A 26,461-nucleotide genomic window follows, 5' to 3' on the forward strand; every position below is an offset into this window, starting at 1 on the left:
TTTTAAACATTAAAGTGAAATGTTTGTTATACAGATAATTATACACAGAAATGAAAGTATACAAAAAAAAACCCCACAAACTTTAAAGATGGTAAGGGTGCTGAAATTAAACCATTATAGGAAAGACAGCATTATCAGGAGATGTGGTTGGCAGCTGATAGATGGTCTTTGGGATTCTAAGTATAAAAGTGTGTTTTATGCTTAGAATCTGAGGGAATTTCAAGTTACTTAAAAACTGAACTTTTGAAAACGAGAATCATCTGTAATGCAAGGTGCTGGACAAACGACATAATACGAATAACATTGAGTGTTTACTCTTAACTGTTCTAAGAATTTTACATATAGTCATTCACTTAATTCTCACAACAACCTTATGAGATAAGTAAGTATTATTATGGTTGCCATTTTATAGATGAAGATATTGGCAGACTAAGTAACTAACATGTCTAACATGCCTATGGCTGCGTATAGTTAGTGGCAGAGCTGATAATGAAGCTTGGGAAGTCTTGTCCCAGAAATCACTCTTCATTCCTGCACTCCACTCCCCCAGATGTCAATGATAAACAGGAATGGGTTAAAAATGACCCTTTAGAACCGTTTTTATGATATGTGCTTTTAACCTTCCTTTCATATGAGATATTAACCACATAAATCTGTGAACTGGAGAGACCAAAAGAAGAGGTCAGCTTTCAAATTTCACATTGTCAGTGTGCATGAACAATACCCTAATTTCCTAACAATTGTGGGAAAACCGATAGCATTTAGCCCAAAGCCCAAATAGTATTCCAGAATTAAAAATTGCAACACATACGCAAGTAAGCCTGAAAATTAACAGATGTTTAATACTAAAAAATAAAAAGCAAAGGGACAATGTAATAAAAATCATCATTAGCAATAGAAAATTATTGCCAATAATATTAAAACTTATTATACCTTTTCCTCTTTAATTGTTATGAGGTTATGTTTGCTAGTATATTTATTACTGCTGGGAAGTTCTTCTTCCCAAACCTCTTGATCGAAAGGCAATAGAAAGAGTAAGGATGAATAAATGGAGTAGGGAGAGGAGGAAATCAATCAATCAATTGACTACTATTTATTGACTGTCCCCAAACGTGGTGAAATTGGTAAATGTGAGGAGGGTCAAACTGAGTTATGTCATCTCCACAGGAACACGCCATTCACAGGTCCAGGCACTCAACCATCCATAAAGGTTTGAAGTGAAGAATAGAAGATAAAAAAAAAAATCTTTATTTTTCAGACTTGAACAAGCCGAAAAAATATAGCTTTCTACTTCGATTACTCATTTTAGTGTTTAATTCTCTTAAAAATAGTTTGACAAATTAATCAAGTCAATAGATGAGTGCTCTATTGAGATTCATATATATATATATATATACACACACACACACATGTATATATAAATAAATCTCAATACATATATACACACATATACATACAGGTATATACATACATATAATACACATATATACGTGTGTGTGTGTGTGTGTATACACACACATATATTTCGGCTTTGTGCTTTATCTACTCTCTACATGAAACTGTTTGTTAGCATTGGGTAATTTGTTATATAGCATTTATAAAGTCTGAGCATACAAGTTTATGTTCTTTCTGATCATAAAATAACTTTGATTTAGCTGCAAATCCAAAAAGCTTTTTTAAAATAATGCTTGATAATCTCAGGGTTTAGCTCCAGATGGATGGTTGGATGAATGGATGGATAGATATTTGTCTATAGATATAGATAAAGTTGGACATTATCATTATGTTATAGAGTGACCCAATCTATTTAGGAGTTGGGGAAGATCTTGTGGAGGAAATGACATCTAATTTGTGATCTAAGAAACGTTAAATTTGACCAAGCGTGCATCTGTAGCACAGGAAGAGTGTAGCAGTGTATGGTGAGGGGGTGTTCCAGATAAAGGAAATAGTAAGTATAAAGGCAAAAGAAATTAGAGGGTTTTCAGCTTTGCTTGGCCATAGAGTTCAAGGTGAAGAATTCCAAGAAAAGAAGCTGGAGGGCCAAGCAGAGCCAAGTTGCTTGTGGGCTTTTTTGGCTACCTGAGTGAAAACGTGGTTCAGTGTATGTGCGTGATATGTGTGCATGTCTGTTGAAGGGTAAAGGAGAATGAGGAAATGATGGCAAATTGCACATGGTTAAAAAGAGGAGACTGAAGCAAAGAGAAATAATGTCAATTTCCCATGGCTACCTCTTGGACTAGATCTGAGCCTTTATGGAATGAGTATCTCAAGTTACTGATGATTTTTAAGGAGACTGTTACTAGGGACACAAGAATAGCTACTAATACAGCGGAGGACAAAATAAAGCACGAAGTTCAGAAGAGGGTAGAACTCCTCCCTAGGGCTGTGTGGAAGACAGCAGAGCACTGACATGGTGAGGAGGATGGAAGGGCATAATTGCAATAGTTTGAAACATTATAAGCTGCAGCTTCTGGAGCATCAAGAGATAGCAGCCCCAAATAAGATATCAGCATTTCCACAGGAGCTTCAACTGTGGGTTCAGCAACTGCAGATATCAGTGAAGAGTCCTGAAAAACAAACAAACAAAAAACAAGAAAGATTATCCATGAGCCATATATGAGGTTCCTGGCGAACCCCAGAAATATCTGCAAAAGGCATCTTAGAGGCAAGGAGCTACAGGTGCTCTCCAAGCAGGTTGGGCCAAGAAACAGCGAAATTTGTCTTATTACTATATCACCACATGTGTCCTGAAGCCTGTAATGACAGCAGACTCTCCCAGGACAATTTCTTGACAGTTTTAATAATTAAGGATAGATGATTCACATTTTAAGTAATGTGATGATATCTGGTACTTCTATGGTAATATTAGGCTAGAAAATGAGCCAAGGTGCAAAGCAGGAGTCTCTTTCTCTTAGTCTTTATGCTGGAACTAGATGGAAGCAAAGCCCTGGAATTCCGAGGAAGAAAGCAAAGGTAGAAACAAGGATGTGTGTCAAAATGGGCATCCAAATCAACAGTAAGGGATTTAGATGAAAACAGAAGCCATGGTACAAATCCTTCTGAGGATTTTGAGAGGAGCAAGCCTGAGGAAGGAGGGCATGGGGCAGATCAGGAAGTTTGGAAGTGGCTGGGTGACTTCCAGAAGGAAGTATGTAGGTGCCACTTTTGCGAGCTTTACATGTGTTGGGCAGATATTTGCATAGTGGGGCCAAGCCCATTGCCATCCAAATGAGACAAGGCAGAACTGGATTGAATGACACACTTTTCAACCCCTGACGCGGATACTCAAGTTGCATAAGAGCCTTTAGTGCTCTAGGAATTTCACATTTTTAATGCAAAGATACTTACATAAAAATATTCAGCAGTTATAAATAAACTCAACCGCCTGGACAAATAGATAAGTAAACCACACTTACTTAAGAAAATAGTTATTGAAATTATTTAGGTCTATATGATGGCAGAAGTTTTGCTTTGTAATAAGGATAACTCATAAAATTTGATATAATCAGCTTAAGGAGGAAAATTGTATATACATATCCCTATCCCTAAGCTTTATGGTTTTCCACCAGTAGCATGCAATTCTGTGAAACTACAAAATACTAGGAATGATCTGTTCCTGCTCAATTATTACTAAGGTGTCAGATATTCAACCACCTCTCTATAGTCTCTGAATACATTTGCACAATATGTATGCTCAGAGAAAGGCTCAGCTTCTATTAATCTAGAGGTTGCTGTATTAATAGGTTGCACACTTCATTGATTTTTAATTAATTTCTGAAGTGACACAGAGGATAACTACTACAGCCCACAGACATCTCCATTCTCATTGCAGACCACATCTTTATTGATCAGCTGCCTAAGGAGTAGAAGTAATCCACTTTAAGTACGCCTCCCTGCGAGAGTTCGGACACTACACGATTCGCTTCTCCTATTGTAATCATATTGGCAAGAGATCAAAGGGAGAAAAACTGTAGCATGCTTGATATTCTCTTGATGCAGGCAGATGAGCTTTTTACTCACAATGTTGTGAGAAAGCAGAGGCTTTTCACACATGCTGTTTAATTTACTTTTTTGTTTTTGATTTCATTTATTTATTTTTTGGTTTTCTTAAGAAGGCTTTCAAGCCCCAAGGAGGCTGTTCTTCAAACGGATGTTTTAAAAGCTTGCGATGAGTGGTAAATGAAGCTTCTGAAGAAAATGTATGGAACAAGGATGAAAAAAATTCTGTTATCTCTGTCAGCCTCAGGGACCTGTAAATGGTCTTCCCCTTCTCTACCCCTGGGAGACTAATACCAACATCTGAGGCTTAGCCTAAATGTGGCAGGGTTTGCTTTCCCACATTCCATCATAAAGATTGCAGTTTTAAAATTGCATTTATTAATTTGTCAGTGACCGTTCTAAATCCTCTGTATATGGAAACTGACAAGAACCCAATGAAGCCTGTATTACTACTAGTACTCCTATTTTAAGACAAGGAAATTGATGTACAGTGAGGTAAAATAACTTGTCCAAAGGTGATACCTAGTGCATGACAAAACTTATCAGAACTAAGATTTATCTTGCAGGCAGCTTGATTCCAAAAGCAATGATCTTAACCATTATGCTCTATGACCATATACGTAAAAGTATACTCAGTAGACTACAAGCCATATATGAAACTCACAAAACTGAATGTAATCTTGAAAATGGGTGCTCTATGAATTCAGTGAAGAGAAAACACTTTCTTCCACATGATAAACGTTGAAGGCTTTTAAACAAGCCTCTTTAATTTTGCTAGATTCCTCAAGGGACGGTGCCTTTGGAGGCACTTTAAAAACCAACTATTTGTGCATTTCACTGTGTCTCCAACAACTTGAAATTTGCCTGACATCAGTAACTGACACGCTATACATGTTTGTGGATGGAGTAAATGAACCATAAGACCAGAATTTTGTAAGTCTGTCCAGGAAGTAGCTATTTTTCTTTGCAGCATAGATAGAGCATTGGAGTGTCAACATCCCAAGAGTGAGGAAGCTGAGACGAATCATCAACAGCCAAAACTTCCAGCTGAATGTCCAGGTCCTAAAGAGGTTTCTGGGTAGCACACCACAGCATCTCCTACATGCAAGTGTGTATGCACACACACACACACACACACACACACTCTCAAATATATTTTTGGGACTATCTGTGAAAAATAAATTTCAAATAGCAAACAATAATTTTTATTATATATTATTAAAATGACAGAAATTTGGTTGTCCTTAATATTCCAAAATCTTAAGATCTGCCACCTAACCAGGCTTCTTGAAGATCACGGCTACAGTTGGAAGTGTGAGAATTAACCATGAGTGTTAACTCCATGCTGGCTCAGGACAGCCGTATGAATCTGCTTTTCTTCCTCTGAATAGAATAATAGGAAGAACATTCAGGGACAAGCAGAATGAGAAGCTATTGCACCTAACAGTGCTGAGTAACCAACAGGTGTTTCAATTGGCTGCCTTTTCTTTAAAGTGGTCAAATTATATTTTTAATAAGATAAATTTGTGCTTATTTATTTTAAAAATACATGGTATCTTATAATGAATGTTCATGTGTTTTCTAAATTTCAAGCCATTGAATCCTCAAGACAACCCTCAGGGTAGATACTATTATTACCCCCATTTAACAAATAAAGAAAGTGAAACACAAATGTTGTATAAATTGACCAAAATCACATAGCTAGTAAGTAGCCAGTGTTTTTGGATTTTAAAATTAGGATGCACTAAGATGATTTTTACTAAAACATATTCACGACTCTCACTAAATATTTGAAGGGGGACATCTACTCTACCTCTTTACTGTTCTCTGTGTCTATTATTGGCCCACAATTTAATATTTCAGATAGATATATTTTACAGTTTCATCGATCATGGAATAAAAATTTAAAGCTAGCAGTAACCTCAGAGATCATTTCAGCCAATCCATCACTTTTATAGCAGAGGTGAAATGAGTACCTGTGGCCGTAAACCTAGTTAACAATATGTCCAAAACTTCTGTTTCACAACACTCAGCTCTGTGTTCTTTCTATTCTGCCATGAACCAGCTTCTGCTGGTTAAAAAGATCCCTCAGTTGATTCCATTACTCAGCCCCCTTATATTCCCTTTATGCACTATTTGGATAAAATCAGTTACTTCATCCAAAAAGATCCCTTTCTTTCCTTGAACATGCTTATATCCTTAGCCCTAACCATAGTAAGCATTATAGTTGTATTCTTTTTTCCCCCAGGGATAGAATTGCTTTTAGAAGGAAAGGTAGAAAAAAGGAGATATTTTCATTTGAAGTTAGGTTTCCTGAAGCTTTCTGTTATTAAGAAAGCTTCAGGTTATTAGAATGAAAACAGAAAAAAAAATGCTCTCTTGCTAACTCTAGAGATTAATGCTGGAGATTAATGCCTGTGAGAGCTTACTGCAGCTTGAAATTTTTAGCTCCACACATGTATTTGATGAAATTGTCGCAGGGCCAATATGTGAGAAGCAAATATTTATTGTCAGAAATAGTCCAGTCTCTCTTGACTTCCTTTAGCTTCCGGCAGCTGGGCAAAATACATTTTCACATTGAATTAAAACAAAAATAATGCTTTTTGCCAGATTGTTGAGATTCACATATCATAAGATTGAAAAGAAGGTCATGGCTAGGTTTTTGTCAATACCATTATTTTAAAATTAAGTCATTCTCTGTTCTTTTCCATAAGCAGTTCATATGAGTTGATTCTAACTAGAGATTAAAATGTTGAATTCAATTCTAATACAATTTTCCTTGGATTTTATATCAAAGTTCATTTCTGAAAATGAAGCATACAATTTGACTTTCTCTAGTTAGCTTGTATTTACTATGATTACACATTTTAAGAGCTGTGAGCAAAACATGAACTAAGTATGCATTCTTTGAAAACTTACTAGGGCTTACAGAGAAGGTATGAAAAATGGTAAGATTATGAATAGTTCAGGTAATGGTAAATTCTGAATAGTTTCGACAAAATCAGACTTGTGGCATTTGGATCATGAAGTAGACAAAATAACCCTAAAACACTTCTTTCAAAAACTTCCCTCTATGGTGTGTGATAAGTGGCAGTTATCTTGGTATAGAAAATCTATTTTATTAACCCATAGAAAGCATTCTACGGCACTGAACCTTTTAGATCCGTTTTATTCGTGACCTTTATCTTCACTAAATTCTTGAGTCTGTGATGTATTTATAGAGGGCACCAAATCTTTTAATATGTCTCCTAATTTTTCTTTCTTCTTATATGACAGCATCCTCGGATGAATTATTGTTGAAATAATACTTTGAATAGTAATAATTCTGAAATTGTATTCACACATTAATCATGATGGGTAGGTTATAAGTATATGTATCATCATTTGCAAACACTTATTAAACACCCACTGTGATATATTAGCTGAGGTTCACAGATTTTCTGAAATAGGCAATTAAAGTTAAGGAGGGTAAGTAATTCTTGTGCATTCTAGGATTGTTGATAGCTATCCATGGAGCAGTAATAAAGCTTTTCATGCTCTACACTTACTATATGCCAATTGCTATTTAGGTGTTTTGCATATGCTAATTTACCACACAACAACCTGCAGGATAGGTGCTGTTATGTCCATTTAGAGACGAGGAGAGGAAGATGATGACAGAGAGATTAAATAAGTTTCTCAGAGTGACAGGGCTAGAACATGGCAGGGCTGGGGTTTGAAACAGGCAGTTGACCACAGAATCTACATTCATACCCACTCTACCATCTTGCATTCTCTGTGACCAAAATAAGAACAGTCTCTACTTTGCATAATTCAGATTCCTGCGAACTTACAAAAAGATGCTATAATTTAACTGAGTTTAAAATATAAATTAAAAAAATAAGTCAGTCACTTGCATTATGTCCTGAAATTCACAGAAACACCAGATAGTAGTTTTTTTTTTCTGCCAAAGTACTAGTGCCTTTTAAAGCTCTATGACTTCAAGTGGCTGGATGCAGTGGCTCATGCCTGTAATCCCAACACTTTAGAAGTCTGAGGCAGGAGGATTGCTTGAGGCCAGGAGGTTGAGGCTGCAGTGAGCCCTGATCATGCCACTGCACTCCAGCCTGGATGACAGAGCTAGACCTTGTCACAAAAAAAAAAAAAAACAAACTGACCAATATGTTCATTAATTTCTCCATGTCCACATAACCCTGTGACCCATTAAGAGAGAAGATAGGCTTATAATGTAGACTTTAGAGTCCCCACAGCAAGGGATTGAATCCAACTTCTACAATGCATTAGCTAGATCAGCAGTCCCCAACCTTTTTGGCACCAGGGACTGTTTTTGTAGGGGCACGGCAGGGGAGATAGTTTTGGGATGAAACTGTTCTACCTCAAACCATCAGGCATTAGTTAGATTCTCATAAGGAGTGCACAATCTAGATCGCTCGCATGCACAGTTCACAATTGGGTTCAGCCTCCTATGAGAATCTAATGCCGCCGCCGCTAATCTGACAGGAGGCAGAGCTCTGGCAGTAATGCTGGCTCACTCACCTGCCAGTCACCTCCTGCTGCGCAGCCCAGTTCCTAACAGGCCACAGACCGGTGCTGCTCCGTGGCCCAGGGGTTGGGGATCCCTGATTAGATAACTTGGAGCAAGTAACTTGACCTCGCTTAGCCTTTGTTTTCTCATATTTAAAATACGTCAACAGTATTCGTCTCATAGGATTAAGTTAACCAACCAATGTGGCAACATTTACTTTAATGACCCCTGTGTTCTAAGTACTGGGTCAATGTCAACTGTGGTTGCTGTCAGTATTCTTCTTCTCGTAATTTACTTTACTCAAGGTGGCCTGACGTGGATATGGGAACTGCTAAAGCACAGAGTATGAGGTTTCTTTACCCACGAAACAGAGCATCATAATGAATGACCTTTATTTGTTCATCTTGAAACTTCCAGTGACTTCATCCAGTTTGTTTCTGTCATTGTTATTTCTAATAATTGTCTGCCACCTTAGTTGCATGACACTCTAATTTGCAGAGTTATTTCATTTCGAAGAGTTGCATGACACTCTAATTTGCAGAGTTATTTCATTTCGAAGGAACCTAGCACACAGTGTGACTCGAATGAGAACTTCCGGTCAGAAAATCCTATGTAATGACTGTGATGGAGAGAAAACTGTTTAGAGCAATCCGCAGGTGATTCAACACTCTCAGGGTGTGAAAGTAGGACTAAGGTGGCTTTAGTAAGTAATGATTTGAAAGCATGCGTCTGCATAATGATGTTTCATAGTTACAAAGCAACCATAAACATGTATTTTGATGGTTTGGTAATGATATAGATACTTATGTTCTTATTGCTTTTAGTGATGGTCAGGTGGGTGAGGAAAACTGTCTAGAGACTGTCACCTAGTTTTTAAAAATTGATTTCTCATTATTTTGAAGAAAGTATCTTTTCTGGAAAAATAGTATTTAGCTTCAGGATAGTCTATCACTTGCTGAGGCTTTGTGTATAGAATTTCAAAGAACTTTCAGAGTTTTTGAAATTTTTATTGTATTGTAGAGTATGTCATTAGAGTGTAAGTCTGTGCAGACTGCTATAGCAAAATACCATAAACAGAAATTTATTTCTCATAGTTTTGGAGACTGGGAAGTCCCAGATAATGGTGCAAGAAAATTTAGTGTCTAGTTGAGGACCTGATTCCTGGTTGTTCATAGCTCCTATAACCTCACATGGCTGAAGAAACAACAGATCTCTCGAAGGTCTCTTTTATAAGTTTGCTAGTGTCATTCGTGAGGTTCTATTCTCATGACCTAATCACTTTTCAAAGGCCCCACCTCCTAACACCATCACTTTGGGGGCTAGAATTTCAACATACGAATTTGAGGAAGGACATAAAACCATTCAGATCATAGCAGAGTTTTACATTTTTTGGTGAATGTGCCTTAGTTCCCTACTGGCAAAGTACATGTCACTCTTGCTGCATAAGTTTAAGAAATATAAAAATGATATTTTTATTAGAATGATATTTGGTTCAAGGGATCATTATCCACCTAAATTACAGAAGTCTAAAAACAAAATTGTTCTCAGTGTATTCTCTCTTCATTGTTCAAACAAATACTAAGGATGATTATTTTATAAATATTCGTTGACATTATCCTCTTTATAGTATTCCTTCTGGCCTAGTTTAGTTAAAGATTCACATACTCTTACACGTAGGAGCAGACGAGTGTTGTAAGTGATGGAAGCAGAACTCCTGGGAAGAAATAGTGAGTGGTGGGATCTTGGAAAATGGGGTCGGATTGCCCTCATTGGGGTACAGTTGGTCTCAGCTAAAGAGAATAACTGACCCACACCCAGTGTGGGGAGTAAAGAAAAAAAAATCTGAAAAATGGAAGTAGTCCATGGACTGCCAAATTGCAACCTTTATTTTACACTCCCATCACCTTGCTTCTGTATTGTGACAGTGGCTCCTGCCTTCAGCTACACTGATTTCCAATCCATTCTCTGTCCTGACACCAGAGTGGTGTTTTCAAGGTCCAACAATAATCTCTCACTCCCCCTTTTTTTTTTGAGAGTCTCACTCTGTCACCCAGGCTGGAGTGCAGTGGTGCCATCTTGGCTCACTGCAAGCTCCGCCTCCCAGGTTCACGCCATCCTCCTGCCTCAGCCTACCGAGTAGCTGGGACTACAGGCGCCTGCCACCACACCTGGCTAATTTTTTGTATTTTTAGGAGAGACGGGGTTTCACCATGTTAGCCAGGATGGTCTCGATCTCCTGACCTCGCGATCCACCCACCTCGGCCTCCCAAAGTGCTGGTATTACAGGCATGAGCCACCGCGCCCGGCCTCACTCCCCTTTTTAAAACAACTTCCACATCACCTAATTGTATACTGCATGAACTACAAAAGTCTAGGTTCTTTACCATGACATATAAGGGACTCTTCTTGGACCCTGCCTCTTCTTTTGTTTGCAGTTTCACTGCTCACCACTGTCCCCGCCCCCCCATACATTATGCTTTAAAAATACAGAATTGCATATCTTGGTGCAAGTACGCCATGGTACTGCTAACTGCTACCCCTGTGCTTGTTCTGTTTGCCTGCAGTTTTACCCTCACTCTGTCCAACTGGGAGACATCATTCAACCCTTACTTAGGCCTTGGTACCGCTTGAAGTCTCTCCTCTCATGCATACTTGCTAGGCTATACTACATAAGGGCCCCAGAATAGAGTTCTCTTTAAATGCCTTGCATGTATCACGTCAGTCCGTTCAAGTTTTTATTCCCTATCTGCCCACTTTATTAATTAGCTTCTGTTCTCCTTTAATATACAGACCTTATCTGAATCTTTTTTGTCTTCTCAGTATCTGGCAAATAGTCCAGCACATAGTCCATGTTAGCCTGTTGCCAACATATATTCCATGTTCTGATATGAAGGTGATAAGAAAGAGAACAATGAATGTCTCATGAACATTTCTTAAAGGGATAGAATTACTTGGGAAGATATGAAAATATTCTATCTCCAAGGCAATGCATGTATTTGTTTATTTTTTGATCCTCTAAGTCATATAAGGGCTATATGTTCTCAGAGGTACTTTATTATAGGAATTTCTAGTTTAATGTACTCAAACACAAAGCACTGTTTAGGAGAGAGGGCAAAGGCCCCATAAATCTCGGTTGTAAGTTGATTTCAGAAAACACTAATACACACAGTGTCACCCAACTGTTGACTGCTTAGACCATATCAGGCAGTATCTCCACTGGTTGTGTTTAATGTGCATTTATATGGGGTTTGGCTCATGATGCTGTTTGAAGTAATCTTCTCTTTACACTACACCAGGCATACGGTTCATAATTTTTTGACCTGTGTGATTTATGTGTCTGTTTTCCACAGCTTTTGTTTTGATATTAGAAACCATTAATTCTTCAAAGTCCTGCAGTTGTAATGTTAACTGCCAACAGCATTGATTTGCAATTGGCATGAGAGTATGCTTCAACATTTTATAAAAATTCTACTCTATTTTTAAACGGTGATCATTTTACCACAAAAATCATCAAATATAGAATTTCCCCTAACACTTCAACAAAAATATATTCACTCTAATCTCGGCCTCAGGTTTATTTCCTTAGTTTTAGATAAGTTCTTTTGTTAAACATAATGTTTAGCAACTCTTAGTTTACCTAGTACTGAAGTACAATTAATAAAGTAATTATTACTCTTCTGGATTATTTTTTCTGAATTTGTATAGATATTAATACATAATGTATGTTATATATTGTTATATATGGATTTATTGTGAGGAGAGCCAGGTATGTCTCTTGCTGCTAAACACTAACAAATTTTGTTTTTAATTTCCCTGTATGTTTTATAAAGGTAAAATATTAAAGGCTAATTTCAGTGTCATTACAAACTATGTAATTTCACTATGGATTCTCATAATGACTACTGATACCATAGAAGTCTTCTTAAAAATTACAGGTTTGTAAGACTCCTAGGGTATATACTTCATTCTGTGCATAATTAATAAGAATAGTATAATTCTTAGTATAATATAATAGTATAATAAGAATAGTATAATTCTTCAGCCTCCATAGAATCTATAATGGTGATTTTGGCACCATTAAACTTCAAATGAAATATTTCTAAAAATTATGGACAGAGGTGTTTGTTTGGATGTGTTAGGGGGAAGATGAAGCAGAAGTTATTGAGAAGGAATGATTACAAATATGTGGGTCAATCCAAGCATATGTTAGCTTATCTACTACAACACCTGCACACCTCACTAAAGAAACAGTTTGCAAAAGGATATCAAGTCACTTGGGAAAATAGTGATCTAACATATAGCTCATGTGAAAGTAATTCATTTGTCTCATAGGACTTTAGGGAGAAAACACCAAAAGCTGTTTGTGGTTTGCTCTCCCCAAAAATCAGGTTTTCTCTAATTTTGAAAATATCCTGGGATTCTGGCTTCACTTAAAAAATTAGGCACTTCCAACTGAAGGCTAAGAAACTTCTTTTTAGAAAAGTGGAAAAACCTGGGCATTAACTGCATATCATTAAGGAACTTGATATTTTTCAGGGAATGATGTACCTGGAAGAAAGACGACTCGTTCATCGGGATTTGGCAGCCCGTAATGTCTTAGTGAAATCTCCAAACCATGTGAAAATCACAGATTTTGGGCTAGCCAGACTCTTGGAAGGAGATGAAAAAGAGTACAATGCTGATGGAGGAAAGGTGGGTATCTTTTTGAGAGCAATCTTGCTTGAAAATATAGTATAATATCCTTTTATCTCCTTATACTTTATACAAGAAACCAATAAGCCTGAAGCTTAGGAGATTATAAAGCCTTGGTTCTACCATTTGCCTCTTCTCCTGCCCCGGGTATGTATATGTGTGTGTATATATATCATATATATCATATATTACCAGCTTCTGTTTCTCAAAAGTAGCCAAAATAAGGTGATGCATGTCTGTACCCAGGTGACCTTCATGTTAGGTCCAATGATGGGAAGTGGGTGGATCCTTGATCCTTAGGGCTTCTAGAAATTAAACTTTAACACATGGCTGTAGAAATTGTCCCACTGATCTAAAGACCATAGCACTAACTCTTATAGAGAACATAGCTTCTCCTCATAGACTAAAGTTTAGGTACTACAAAGAACCCTGAACAGAGCCACTGCCTCGTCTACCTTTTCTGACCCTCTAGGCTCAGCCTCTGCCTGACAACGGCGTTCCTGAGTCTTTCACCCACTATATGGTTTCAATCCATGGCTTAGTCCCATGTCTTGTATTTCCTCATTAACCCTCTCTTTAGCTTGACTTTCTTGGCCAAACTATTAGGACTAGACTTCATATGGAGGTCCCTCTAGCTTCACCTAGTGAAACCTAAGGTCAGGCAGCCCAAATGAAATAAGCAAATGCAATCTTAGCCTATGGTGACCTATAAGCTTACTCTAACAAAAAAAAACCCAGTTATTCTCATGTCATATACATATATTTATTATATGCCTTATTTATCATATGGGCCATCCAAATATATATTATAAATACTTTGCAATGATAGGTTTCCAAATGCTTAACTTCATCACAAGGCAAAATAACACAAAAATTTTTAAAACTACCCTATTTTGCCTGTTTACTACCAAATTGCAGTAGTCTGTGACCACAGCATTGAAATTCACTATAAGACTGCACAGAAATTGAAGTCTATAAATCACATGGCTTCACTTGTCTTGAGAACATAAGATTTGAGACATAAGATTTGTCTAAAGCAAGATTCATTATAGCTTTAAATGCTTGGTATCCATTAAGTCTTTATCAAGCTACCTGTGATTTAAACTTACTTCTTTAACACAATGTCCATAGTCCATAAAGTCTGCTAACTCCTTGCCCATAGGGAATTACTTTCAATGTGTCTTCTGTTCCCTTTCACTGAATACCATGATTCTGTCATAGAGTTACCTTGGTGTCACCTTGGTGAGCAGCCAACCTCATGATTTCAAAGGCCTATTTAGTTTTAAGCTTTCAACTGCAAAGTAGAAGTGTTTATCTTTATTCCATAGAATCTAATTATATTCCCAGCTATATAATGCTGCCCTTCATAGTTGAAACAAATTCTGCTGACCCATCATCAGCAGGATATGTGGGTTGAGTTGTTTTTTCTTGTAGTGATGATAGATTTGTGCTGATCCTTTCACATTCTTTTATATAGTTCCTATTTTGAAAATGGTACGTATTTTCAATACTGGCTAACCAAGATGAGAGGGGTCACTTGAAGCTGGAAAACAAAGCAATGCTAACTTTGGAATTCATGATTTTAGGCCTTTTAGTGGCCGAATTATGTGAGAGGAGAAGGGAGGGGGCAAGTATAGAAAGAATCCATTGTACTGGTGGCCCAAAATGTGTGTGAGGGTGAAAAGGGATAACTGAAAATACAACAAATCTCATTTTTTGAGAAAAAACTATAAACACATTTTTAGAAGAATGTGTATTAGATGTTTAGATTTAATATTGTAAATCACAATATTTACTAGCAACTTAATTACTGAATGTTAATTAAGAACTACAGAAAGTTATCCCTACTTAATTATTTTTACCTTTAATTGTTTATAAAGCTTTTTTTAAAAAAAAAAATAAGTATGACCGAGCAGGGTGGCTCACGCCTGTAATCCCAGCATTTTGGGAAGTCAAAGAGGGCAGATCACTTGAGCTCAGGAGTTCTAGGCCAGCCTTGGCAACATGATGAAACTCCATCTCTAAAAAATGCAAAAATTAGCCAGGCATGGTGGCGCACCCCTGTGGTCCCAGCTACTCAGAGGCTAAGGTGGGAGGATCACTTGAGCCTGGTAGGCAGAGATTGCGGTGAGCTGAGATTGTGCCATTGCACTCCAGCCTGGGTGACAAAGTGAGACCCTGTCTCAAAAAAATAAATAAATGAAATAAAAAATGAATAAGTATAGTACATCTTTAGATTAATTCACTTTATGTATTTTATAAATTAACATATGTTTATAGTTATAGTTATATCTATACACACATAATTAAAAAAATATGATTAAGGCCAGCCCAGAGACTCACATTTAGGAAATACATATGGAAATGAATTTTTAATGTAATTTTAAAACTTTTACTTCTTACTTCTCTATAGATGCCAATTAAATGGATGGCTCTGGAGTGTATACATTACAGGAAATTCACCCATCAGAGTGACGTTTGGAGCTATGGTAAATAAATCTTCTTTGCGAATTAAAGCTTGTGAAGCAAAAATACATATATTAAGTTCATGTGAAATATCTTAAACTAAATTATTTCGTTGTGTTATAAATACGTATTTATAAGCCTAATTTCCTAAAGGAGTTAACTCTTTGTTTCTCAGTGAAAAAAAGAACAACAAAATATTCTATTTTACTTTACTTTAAGTTCTTGGGATACACATGCAGAACCTGCAGGTTTGTTGCTCAGGTATACATGTGGCATGGTGGTTTACTGTACCTACCAACCCGTCATCTAGGTTTTAAGCCCTGCATGCATTCGGTATTTGTCCTAATGCTCTCCCTCCCCTTGCCTTCTATCCACCAACAGGGCCTGATGTATGATGTTCTCCTCCCTGTGTCCATGTGTTCTCATTGAAGAACAACAAAATATTCTAAATAGCATTGCTATCTGCCTTTCTTTTTTTTTTCCTGGTTTATTACAATGTAATACACTAATATTTCTGCTAAGATGTTTTCCATAAGCTGTGGTTTTGTAGGAACTTGCCTAATCATTTTGACAGAAAAAAAAAATCAGCCAATTTTAGTTTAGGGACAGTTTCATAGAATTTCATGGCGTTAATTTTAAGCAACTTTCAAAAACATAACTCTGAATACAGTAAATATTCAAACCAAAACAAAACCAACTTTTTTGTGGGTTTCTTGCATGTGAGAATTTATGTTCTATAGTAGAAAACAGAGATTATTGTCATAACAAAGAAAAATTACTGACAGCAGTAAGTTAGAGCAATGAACATGGTAAAAGAGAAGACTGCTAATTACAACATTAATTTTAATTTACAAACTACTTGTGGAGTAACAGAAATGTTAGAGTGAATAATATGAACTGGAAAAGAGTGATATTTATAATTAGAACATTTATTTTATTGTGTTTAACTTAATTGTTAAGACGAGCTATTTAGCATCTGTCTGGCTACTTAAAATTTAAGTCCGGAATTACCAAGAAGGAGTCAATACGTTTCTAAGTTTAAATATATCATATGAAATTAGCATTTCTTACAAATAAAAAGCATAACGCCCACTTAAATAAAAGGGTGGTGGTGAGATTTACAGTTTATTTTACTCAAACTTAAGCTTAAAAAAAGTTTTATTTTTTTGCATTGTTGGAAAAAAAAAGATATAAACCATTCAATCACTTAAGAACTTACAACTCTTATCTAGGAAAGAATTAACTATCTTTAAAAAAGTTATTTAAGACATTTCGATCAAGTAGGTTATTCCTTTCACATATGTATGCCATAGGAGGTGGTAAAATTTTCATGGAGGCTTCATGTGTTTATTTTACTCAGCTTAGAAACAGAAAATGTGTGTCTGAAGTATAGACAAATGTAGTGGAAATGCTTGACAAAACTTACTTGCTAAACCATTGTAAGAAGTGTACAGAAAAACATCTATTGCATGTATTCTATGATAACTTTATATATTATATGATACAGATTAGCATGTAGATTAGCATTTATACATTACATGATATATATAGGTTTATAGAATATATATTGTCAGATTTATATATTATATCATATAGTATATTTTATATATGTATATGCTTTTTTCTTTTTCTACTTACAATTTCCTGAATCAAATGTGACAGTCTCCTGAAGGCAAATTTAAATTAGCTCAAGATATATATAAACTTGGCAGAACAGTCATATTTTTAATAGTAAAATTTGTCTTTTGGGGAAAATCTTGTTACTCAGGCTGTAACATTTTTCTTCATGTTGAGTTGCAAAATCCCAGGAACTGTTCAGCAAAAATAAATAAATAGGTAGTACTCCGTTTTGAAACACAGCCCAGGTCATCAACCCATATTCATAAGGCATTTAAAAATTTTTATGATATATCATAGTTGATTGCAAAAGGCATAAAAGGCAGAGAAAGTTGCATAACTTTGTTTACAGTGCACCTTTATGGAAAATTCTCACTAGGTGCATTTTTATTCTTACAAAAATAAGCATTGGCTGTGATATACATCTTAAGATAAAGGAGCTGCAAGTAAAATTTGAGGATGTTTTGTTTTAGCTTTCCCGATACTGTTCTTTTGCATGAACCCATCCTTTTCTAACCCTATCTTGTCATCACCTTTACAAGGATATAATTGGATTATTATCAGAAGAAGAGTTTTTTTATATTTTGGCTTTTGTTTTTGTATTTATATATTTCTGTTTATTATATTTTCTATTATTTTGATTTACAGTTGCTTTGTATCTTGCTTATGTTGGGAGTTCTGATAGAGATGTGAGAATATCTACTCTATCTCTTATAACAACTACCTATCTAAGTTAATAAAATGTTCTCCTTAAATATATATTCTAGGCCCCGCACGGTGTCTCGTGCTTGTAATCCTAGCATTTAGGGAGGCCGACGTGGGCAGATGGCTCAAACCCTGGAGTTTGAGACCAGCCTGGGCAACATGCTGAAACCCTTTATCTACTAAAAAAATACAAAAATCAGCCAGGCATGGTGGCTCACGCCTGTAGTCCCAGCTACTCAGGAAGCTGAGGTGAAAAGATCATGTGAGCCTGGGGAAGTTGAGGGTGCACTGAGCTGTGATCATGCCTCTTCACTCCATTCTGAGTGACAGACTGAGACCCTGTCTAAAATATAAAATATATAATTCTAAAATATAAAATATTCTAAATATAAAATATTCTAAAATATAAAATATATATATATATATATATTCTGTAAGTATGACTATCTAGAGATGAACAGTCATCCACTTGTTGCAGCCTGCCTCATAGAAAATTTTTATGACAGATTTTAGGAGCTACTCCTTAATATACAAAATTAAAGATGTAATAACAATCAGTCAATTAAATTGTCACTAGGTACATGTTAACAATATACCTAAAATCCTAAGATGTAAATGTTAACCAAAAAAATCAGGTCATAGTTAATATTCTATTATAAAGAATAATTTTAAATTCCACATAGTTTTATATTTTAAGTTTTGTATTTTTGTTATCAGTCAATGATAACTGTTATAAACTAAAAAAGACTTCAGCCTGGCTAAATAATGCATTACAGATGGCAGTAGGAAAGAAAACGTAGCTCTAATTAATGGCTTTTATACTGAAAGATGACTATATATATACACCAATCAAAATTCACTTTGTAATATTATTGTGCCCAGCTAGCCATTTCTGAACTTAAAAATCTTTATCCCTAAGAAAATATTATTTTAAATTATATGATCATTACATTACAAAAAAGATATTTAGTGTATATATTATTGCTGAAATCAGAACCATCATTATCATCAAAACTGGCTGTTTGCATGCTACCGTTTAGGGTATTAGCTTTTGCAGAGAAAATCAATGTCCCAGTGATTGAAGAAAGCCATTTTATTACCTAAAGAATAAAGGCCGGGCGCGGTGGCTCACGCTTGTAATCCCAGCACTTTGGGAGGCCGAGGCGGGCGGATCACGAGGTCAGGAGATCGAGACCACGGTGAAACCCCGTCTCTACTAAAAATACAAAAAATTAGCCGGGCGTGGTGGCGGGCGCCTGTAGTCCCAGCTACTCGGAGAGGCTGAGGCAGGAGAATGGCGTGAACCCGGGAGGCGGAGCTTGCAGTGAGCCGAGATTGCGCCACTGCACTCCAGCCTGGGCGACAGAGCGAGACTCCGTCTCAAAAAAAGAATAAAATACTTTTTATCCCCTTCACAATTTTGTTGATGCCTACTTCACACATACTATATATTACATATGGAACATTCCTCTCTCAGGCTCTCATATGTGCTAAAGAAGTCTGTTTTATTCAACTTTTTTCTTTGTATAAGTTAGAGAGAGTCACAATTCTTTATTGTAACATAAGGTAATTATTCTGGAAGCCTTTTATAGCAAAGATGCTAATCTTAAAATTAGTCAATATCTTGTTTTACTGAAAATCATATTTATTTGTACTGAATACCTATGTATATATAGTAGGTGAATTGTTTTATGGACTGTAATGTGGTATAGTGAAATATAACCTGGATCAGCAAACATTAGTATTACCTATAGGCAGAAATGGGGAACAGATTCTATATGCTGACATCCACTGTAAATTGTCTCTTCTATACTTTAGAAATTCCAAGACAATAATAAGAAAATTGAATTCCCCCACAAAGATTTTGACATTGGGGTTCTCATAATGGATACAGGACTTTGTGGAGCTTTTTTTTTAATTGATTGGTGTTTTGATTGATCTATAAGGAGTATTCTTTTACCACTGGTATATTGCTGGTTTGTTCAAAATATGTTGTTAATATGCTTAAGTAAGAATTTTTTCTCCAATATAGGAGTTACTATATGGGAACTGATGACCTTTGGAGGAAAACCCTATGATGGAATTCCAACGCGAGAAATCCCTGATTTATTAGAGAAAGGAGAACGTTTGCCTCAGCCTCCCATCTGCACTATTGACGTTTACATGGTCATGGTCAAATGTAAGATTGCAAAATAATATTATCACCATCATCATTCTTAGTAAAGTAATAGCACCGATTACTCAATCTGTATAACATTTCTCTGTATTGAAAAATACAGCAGTTCAAAAACAATTATGAACGGAACATATGAATGCCTCTTTGTTGTGACTATTATTAATATAAAGTAATACTCTTCCATGCTATGAAGTCAAAATTATGACTCTTTCTTTTATTCTCATAATCTCCATGACAGTCAAATTGCCTGTCGTAAAGAGAGGTAATTAGTCACTATAATGTTATTACTAACATGAATGTTAGTAATAACATTAGTGACCTTTATGGGAAAATATCAGGCTACATAAATGATCTAAACATGAAGGAAAAAAGCTTGAAACTGATAGTTTTAAAAATTAATTTAATAGAAATAGGTCTACTGGTTTTAGTCAAGAGCAAATTAGCAGGACAAGGTGGGAAGTGGGAAGAAATGAATCTATAGTGAGCTAAAAAGATTATAAATGTTTACTTTTTTCAATTTGATCATTTGTTTACATCAAACTCTTACTTTTCTTTTTTCTTCCTATGCCCCAGACACATATGTACTATAAATGTGTTTTTGAAGCACAGGCCCTTAATTTAAATAGAATTGAGGAAGTCTCTGGAGTTTCTGGCTTAATTTAAGTGAGATTAACATGTAGCAATCTCTCTTGTATAATCTAAGGTTTTCCCCTTCTGATTTCCATGGGGATAGCAAAGAAACAAACTTGTGAAGGTGAATAAGCATCTTATTAATAAGAGACTTTGGACCCAGGTCTACTCAGATTTATATTCATGACATGTGTGATACATTCTGACAGTGAGGGAGGAAATAAAAAATGTTCTTTGCAGTTCAGGTCAGCCTGCCCTTTTCACTAAGCATAGTTCTATTTACTCAAAATTTAGTTGGACAGAAACCGATACCTCAACTGTGGTTAACCTTTTTTGGCTTCAATAGTTTCAGAAACACCTGTTGTTTTCTCATTAGCATCTTGGCATTAGCAAGCATTTTTTCAAATGAATGCATATAGAATACAGAGCATTTGAGCTTTGGGGAGAAAACAAAAGCAGAGGACATTAATGATACATAAAATGACACCCAAAAAATTCCCAGAATAGGAATAAAAACTGAACTCCCGGAAAAGGAAGGAACAAGCTTTACAGCCTTATTCTATTAAATATTGTTTGGTAGACATCTATGGAAGAAAGTTTAGAAACATGCATGTCTTATATAATTTAATCCTATAACTAGCATAGCAAATGATTTAAACTCGTCAGAATTTAGCTCTGATGAAGTTATGTAAAACCAAGAAAACACTTTCCCTAATAGAGAGTTTTACCTTTCTTTCGGGGTTTTAATACCTAAGAGGAGGATAATTTGGCAAGAAAATCAAGGAAAGCTTGGTACTTTTATTCTTGTCATCTCATTAGCTAAACAGAGCCTGTAGAGATAAGGTCTACTGTATCTAGACTCCCAGCTAAATAAGAATACATATCTTGAAAATTGCTGTTAGTATTTTTATGCTAGACAAGCTAGTACTAAGATAAGCTAATGTCTATTGCTGAACAGGCATTACCAATCACTTTGCATTAGTTTTTTGTTTTTTTTGTTGTTGTTGTTTTTTTTTTGGTCCACCAGGACAAATGTAGCACAAGAAAGTTGCTTTTAATTCCTCTTTTCCCCTTTGTGCCAGTGTAAGCATTGTAACCAAATCTTTTCTCCTTTGTCACTCCTAATACAAAATAATAACTTACATTGCAGTGACATCTATACGCATCAGAGAAAAAATTTATCTCGTTTTACAGTACATTACATTTAGTTATGAATATCAACAAAGAGACTGATAAAGCCTTACCAATGGAGTCGTTTCTTTCACTAGCTTTCTTTCTTTTTCAGATCATTATGATTAAAACAACATTTTTCAAACTTTTGCTTATATTTTCACAAAATTTAAATTTCAACTCCTTTCTAGTTATGACTATAGTGACATTTTCACTATGTAAATTTCCAGGTTGGATGATTGATGCTGACAGTAGACCTAAATTTAAGGAACTGGCTGCTGAGTTTTCAAGGATGGCTCGAGACCCTCAAAGATACCTAGTTATTCAGGTGAGTACATTTGACTTATGCTTTTAAGACTAGGCCAATGGCAAACTCACTGCCAAATGAGTGGTATCAGGACTTTGGAACTGTGGAAATGACCGCTAACATGTTGATTAATTAAGCAGATTATCATGTCAAATGACTATGGAAAAGAGCTTCTTATTTCATATCAGATCCACCTTTTAGCACCTTCCCTTAGTATTCAAGTGGCTCTGCTACTGAACAGATAATTATGATTATACATGAAAAGGTCTTAATTCTCAGACACTTATTTTAGCACCTTGATTTTATTAACATTATGTGTAAGTCATGTTCATTAGTATAATTTTCTTTTTTCAGAACAAAAGGAAGACAGATTTTTGTTTTAATCTTGCCCATGCTTGAAGACAGTGAATCAAAAGTTTCAGTATATTGATATTTCCCCAAAAATATTTTAAAATATGTTTTGTTTTATTTGGAGAGATACGCAGTATCCAAGCAATAACTCAATTCTAATGAATTGATGCACATTTTAATCAACCAACCAGCCAAAGAAATATTTTATATTTAACACTAGAAAAATAGACTGGATAATTAAAAAATAAATAATAATATATTTCTCTATGATTATTTTCACCTAAACTCTCAACAAATGGGCCTTGGATTAGAGTGAATTATGTTTCCTCAGTAAAGCAAGGTAGCCTTTATTTTCATATCGATAGTCTGACATAAATATAAAAGCTAGGTTTTAGAAGGTACTTATTTCCATTTATTTTTTCCCCAAAATTAGTTTTCACGAACTGAAATTGTTTCCAAAAATTATGTAACTTTAAAAATATAGGAAAAATATTTAAGAAATAGACGAGGTGAGGAAGAGTATAACAAAGGTTTTGGTGTCTTTCTCGTACTCCTTTACTCTGTTTGCCACTTGCACTGTGAGTTTTAAATGCCACTACTTTGATAATGTAGCCAGTATGCTATAGAATAAAGTATAGACCCTATGATCCTGATAATCCTACAGCATCAAACGAACCAAATAGAATAAACATTGATAAATTGATCACGTTTTATTGTTTATTCTTAAAGTTGCCACCCATACACGATCTGGGCAATGAACAATTATTTTCAGACCTGAAATTGATTTTACCTCCCTAAAAACATCTTTTGATTTTGCTTTATTTTTCTCTAACAGTATTTATCATATTCTCCTTGTATAAAGTTTGTTTACCTGACCCTATCATTTCTAAGCATGTTATAGGTTTCTTAATGGCTGGTGGTTGTGCTAAAGACTTATTTTTTTTAAATGTGTGTATGAATTTTTCAACGATCTGTTATGATATTACATAAATTTATTGCAGAGACCACATATTTAAGATAAGAAAGAAAGAATCATATTTGTGTCTGATGGGCAATCTTTTAGGGTGATGATCGTATGAAGCTTCCCAGTCCAAATGACAGCAAGTTCTTTCAGAATCTCTTGGATGAAGAGGATTTGGAAGATATGATGGATGCTGAGGAGTACTTGGTCCCTCAGGCTTTCAACATCCCACCTCCCATCTATACTTCCAGAGCAAGAATTGACTCAAATAGGGTAAGAAAGAATTATATACACATATCATATTATTTCTGAGATATAAAATCATGTAAATAGTTCATAAGCACTAACATTTCAAAATAATTACATAGCTCAAATCAATGTGATGCCTAGATTAAAAACATACCATACCCACAAAAGATGTGCCAATCTTGCTATATATAGTTAATTTTGGAAGACAAGCATGGACAACACAACATGTACTCTGAAATACCTTCAAGATTTCAGAAGAAAAACATTTTCCTCATCTTATTTAAAACAAATCTTAACTTTAAAAAACAATTCCAACTAATAAAACCATTATGCGTATATAAATAAATGAAAATTCCTACCAAGTAGGCTTTCTACTTTTCTTTCTTAAAAAGATATTATGATTTATTAGTCAAGAAGTAATACAAGTCTCTTTCACTTATTTAAGAAAAATTAAATATTTTCTGTCAAGTTGAAGTAGAAACACAGAAAACTGTGCAGTCCTTTGAACCTAATCGTATCGAAAAGGCTGCTAAGAAGTAGATTTTTGTTTGTAAGAAGTAGATTTAAGTTTTGAAAGAAGTTTCTGAAAATACTTTACATTTCATTTTAAATGTTAAACCTACTCTATATGAATTCGATTCTTTCTTTGAAAGCTGTCAAATCCATGCATTTGTTTATTTTTATAAATTCATTCCTCATTCATTCAACATATATTGAGTACCACTGTCAGTGAAGCATTAGTATACATTTAAGACTCAAAGAATTTTGACACAACTTATCCTTTCAAGAAGTGACCACCTTAATCAAAGAATCATACAGATAGAGGGACTGCATAATAAGTGCTGTAATCCAGTCAGTCATTCACTGACCAGTACGGAGCATGAAGAAGTAGTAAATTTGTGTCTGTAATCAATTTCTTCCATTGATAAGATATAAACATGATGCTTAGTTTTTTCTAGAAGATAATTCTTTTCTCTTAATCTCCTTCTTTATCTAAGAACATTATCATAGCTAGCAGAACAAACAGCATCCGATTTCTCTTGACCATAGCCACAAGAACATTTTCAACTTGCTGCTCATTATCTAACATAATTTGCTTTGTTTCATATTGATAGTAACAATTAAGTAATATTCCCCTGGTGGTTACTATTCAACACATATATGTTAACCTCCTTAATCCTTAAACAAACTTCATGTGGTTCTATTATTATCGTCTCCTTCTTTCAAATGAAGAAACTTACCACAGAGAAGTCAGGTGATATGACTGGTGTCACACAGCTAGTCAGTGGAAGAGAGGAATAATGTAAGCTAGATATCTGCCTACTACAGTGTAGTTTGTTTTGCTTCAAAGTTACTGAAGCATGTTATTTCCATGATGTGATTAGAATCTGGGACTTGTCTTGTTTGGGAAATTCCCCAGGTGGTTTTCTTATAAAATGCATCTCAAATCTGCTCTACACCTTTTACTCATCTACCTCCATTTAGAAGATCTGATATGGAAAGAGACAAAGATGGAGACCTCAATTATTTTTTCTTTTCTATTAAAAAATATTATAGTACAAACAGAAAACTTTATCACATGCCCAATGGGGAGTAGATAACTAAAAGTTTTAAAAATTAGATGAATGGATAGGTAATGAATAATCAGTGTTTTGCTTGTGAGAGGGAAGAAAGCGGTTAAGGTGTATAAAGGAGGCTCTCTGTACGCTTTGCAAAATGATCAAATTATATACCCTCGTGTTTATAATTCTAAGTGACAAATTCATTACTTCTGGTTACAACAGTGAAATTTCAAAAAAATTAGTTTTTCTTTCTTAGCTTGTAATGCTATAAATCTTTTTCTTTTCAGAAGAATTCTTACATTTCAGCTTTTTGTTCATTTTAATTTACAGTTCTCAGTGCAAGAAATTCTTAATAAACGTTTGAGCTAACTAGATGGAATTCTTGAGACAAAGTATAAATCACCCGAGGACTTATTTGACCTTTAGCCATCATTTCTTATTCCACATTATAAAACAATGTTACCTGTAGATTTCTTTTTACTTTTTCAGTCCTTGGAAAAGAAATTGTTCTTAAATATCATTTTATGTTTAGGCATTTAAAAAGCTTTATTTGTCGTCTATATTGTCCTAATGGTTTTCAGTCTGGCTTTACATAACTTTTACGGAAATTTCTAATATGTACAAATGCCATGTTCCTCCTTTTTTTCCTACATGGCTAAATTAGAAAATAAATTACTTCCATTTTAAGTTTGGTGGCTAAATAACGTGCTAAGGGAACATCTTAAAAGTGAATTTTGATCAAATGTTTCTTAAGCATATGTGATACACTTTGAAACCAAAAAAAAAATGCATTTTGAAAATATGGGCTCCACTGCGCACTAATTAAGAAACTTTAGGTACTGTTGTGAATATCTCTATGACTTTGTTTCCTCATTTTCTAAATGCAATATTGCCTATCTTATATGAGTGTTAGGCAATTAACTTTAAAAAATTGCAGAGTATTTATAATGCCAGGTAAACAAATTTTATTACTCTACTTTTAGGATCATCAATTTCACTTTTCATTTTTACCATTTTTATTCTTACCTTTTTCCTTGTCAATATCATATAT

At 35.1% G+C, this 26,461-nt stretch overlaps 1 protein-coding gene across 7 annotated transcripts in view; it reads left to right on the forward strand.

The window, feature by feature from the left end:
* ERBB4 (erb-b2 receptor tyrosine kinase 4) overlaps positions 1-26,461 on the forward strand; it is a 1,173,590-nt gene that overhangs the window by 1,105,474 nt on the left and 41,655 nt on the right. For all 7 annotated transcript variants that reach the window (XM_058438803.1, XM_032754659.2, XM_058438808.1 and 4 more), the window contains 5 exons: positions 13,061-13,216; positions 15,630-15,705; positions 20,037-20,183; positions 22,211-22,308; positions 23,702-23,872. In XM_058438803.1, the coding sequence (XP_058294786.1) occupies positions 13,061-13,216; positions 15,630-15,705; positions 20,037-20,183; positions 22,211-22,308; positions 23,702-23,872 (648 nt within the window). The remainder of the gene's footprint in view (positions 1-13,060; positions 13,217-15,629; positions 15,706-20,036; positions 20,184-22,210; positions 22,309-23,701; positions 23,873-26,461) is intronic.

This window comes from Hylobates moloch, unplaced genomic scaffold (genome assembly GCF_009828535.3).
Source record: "Hylobates moloch isolate HMO894 unplaced genomic scaffold, HMol_V3 SCAFFOLD_1, whole genome shotgun sequence".
Lineage (NCBI taxonomy): Eukaryota > Metazoa > Chordata > Mammalia > Primates > Hylobatidae > Hylobates > Hylobates moloch.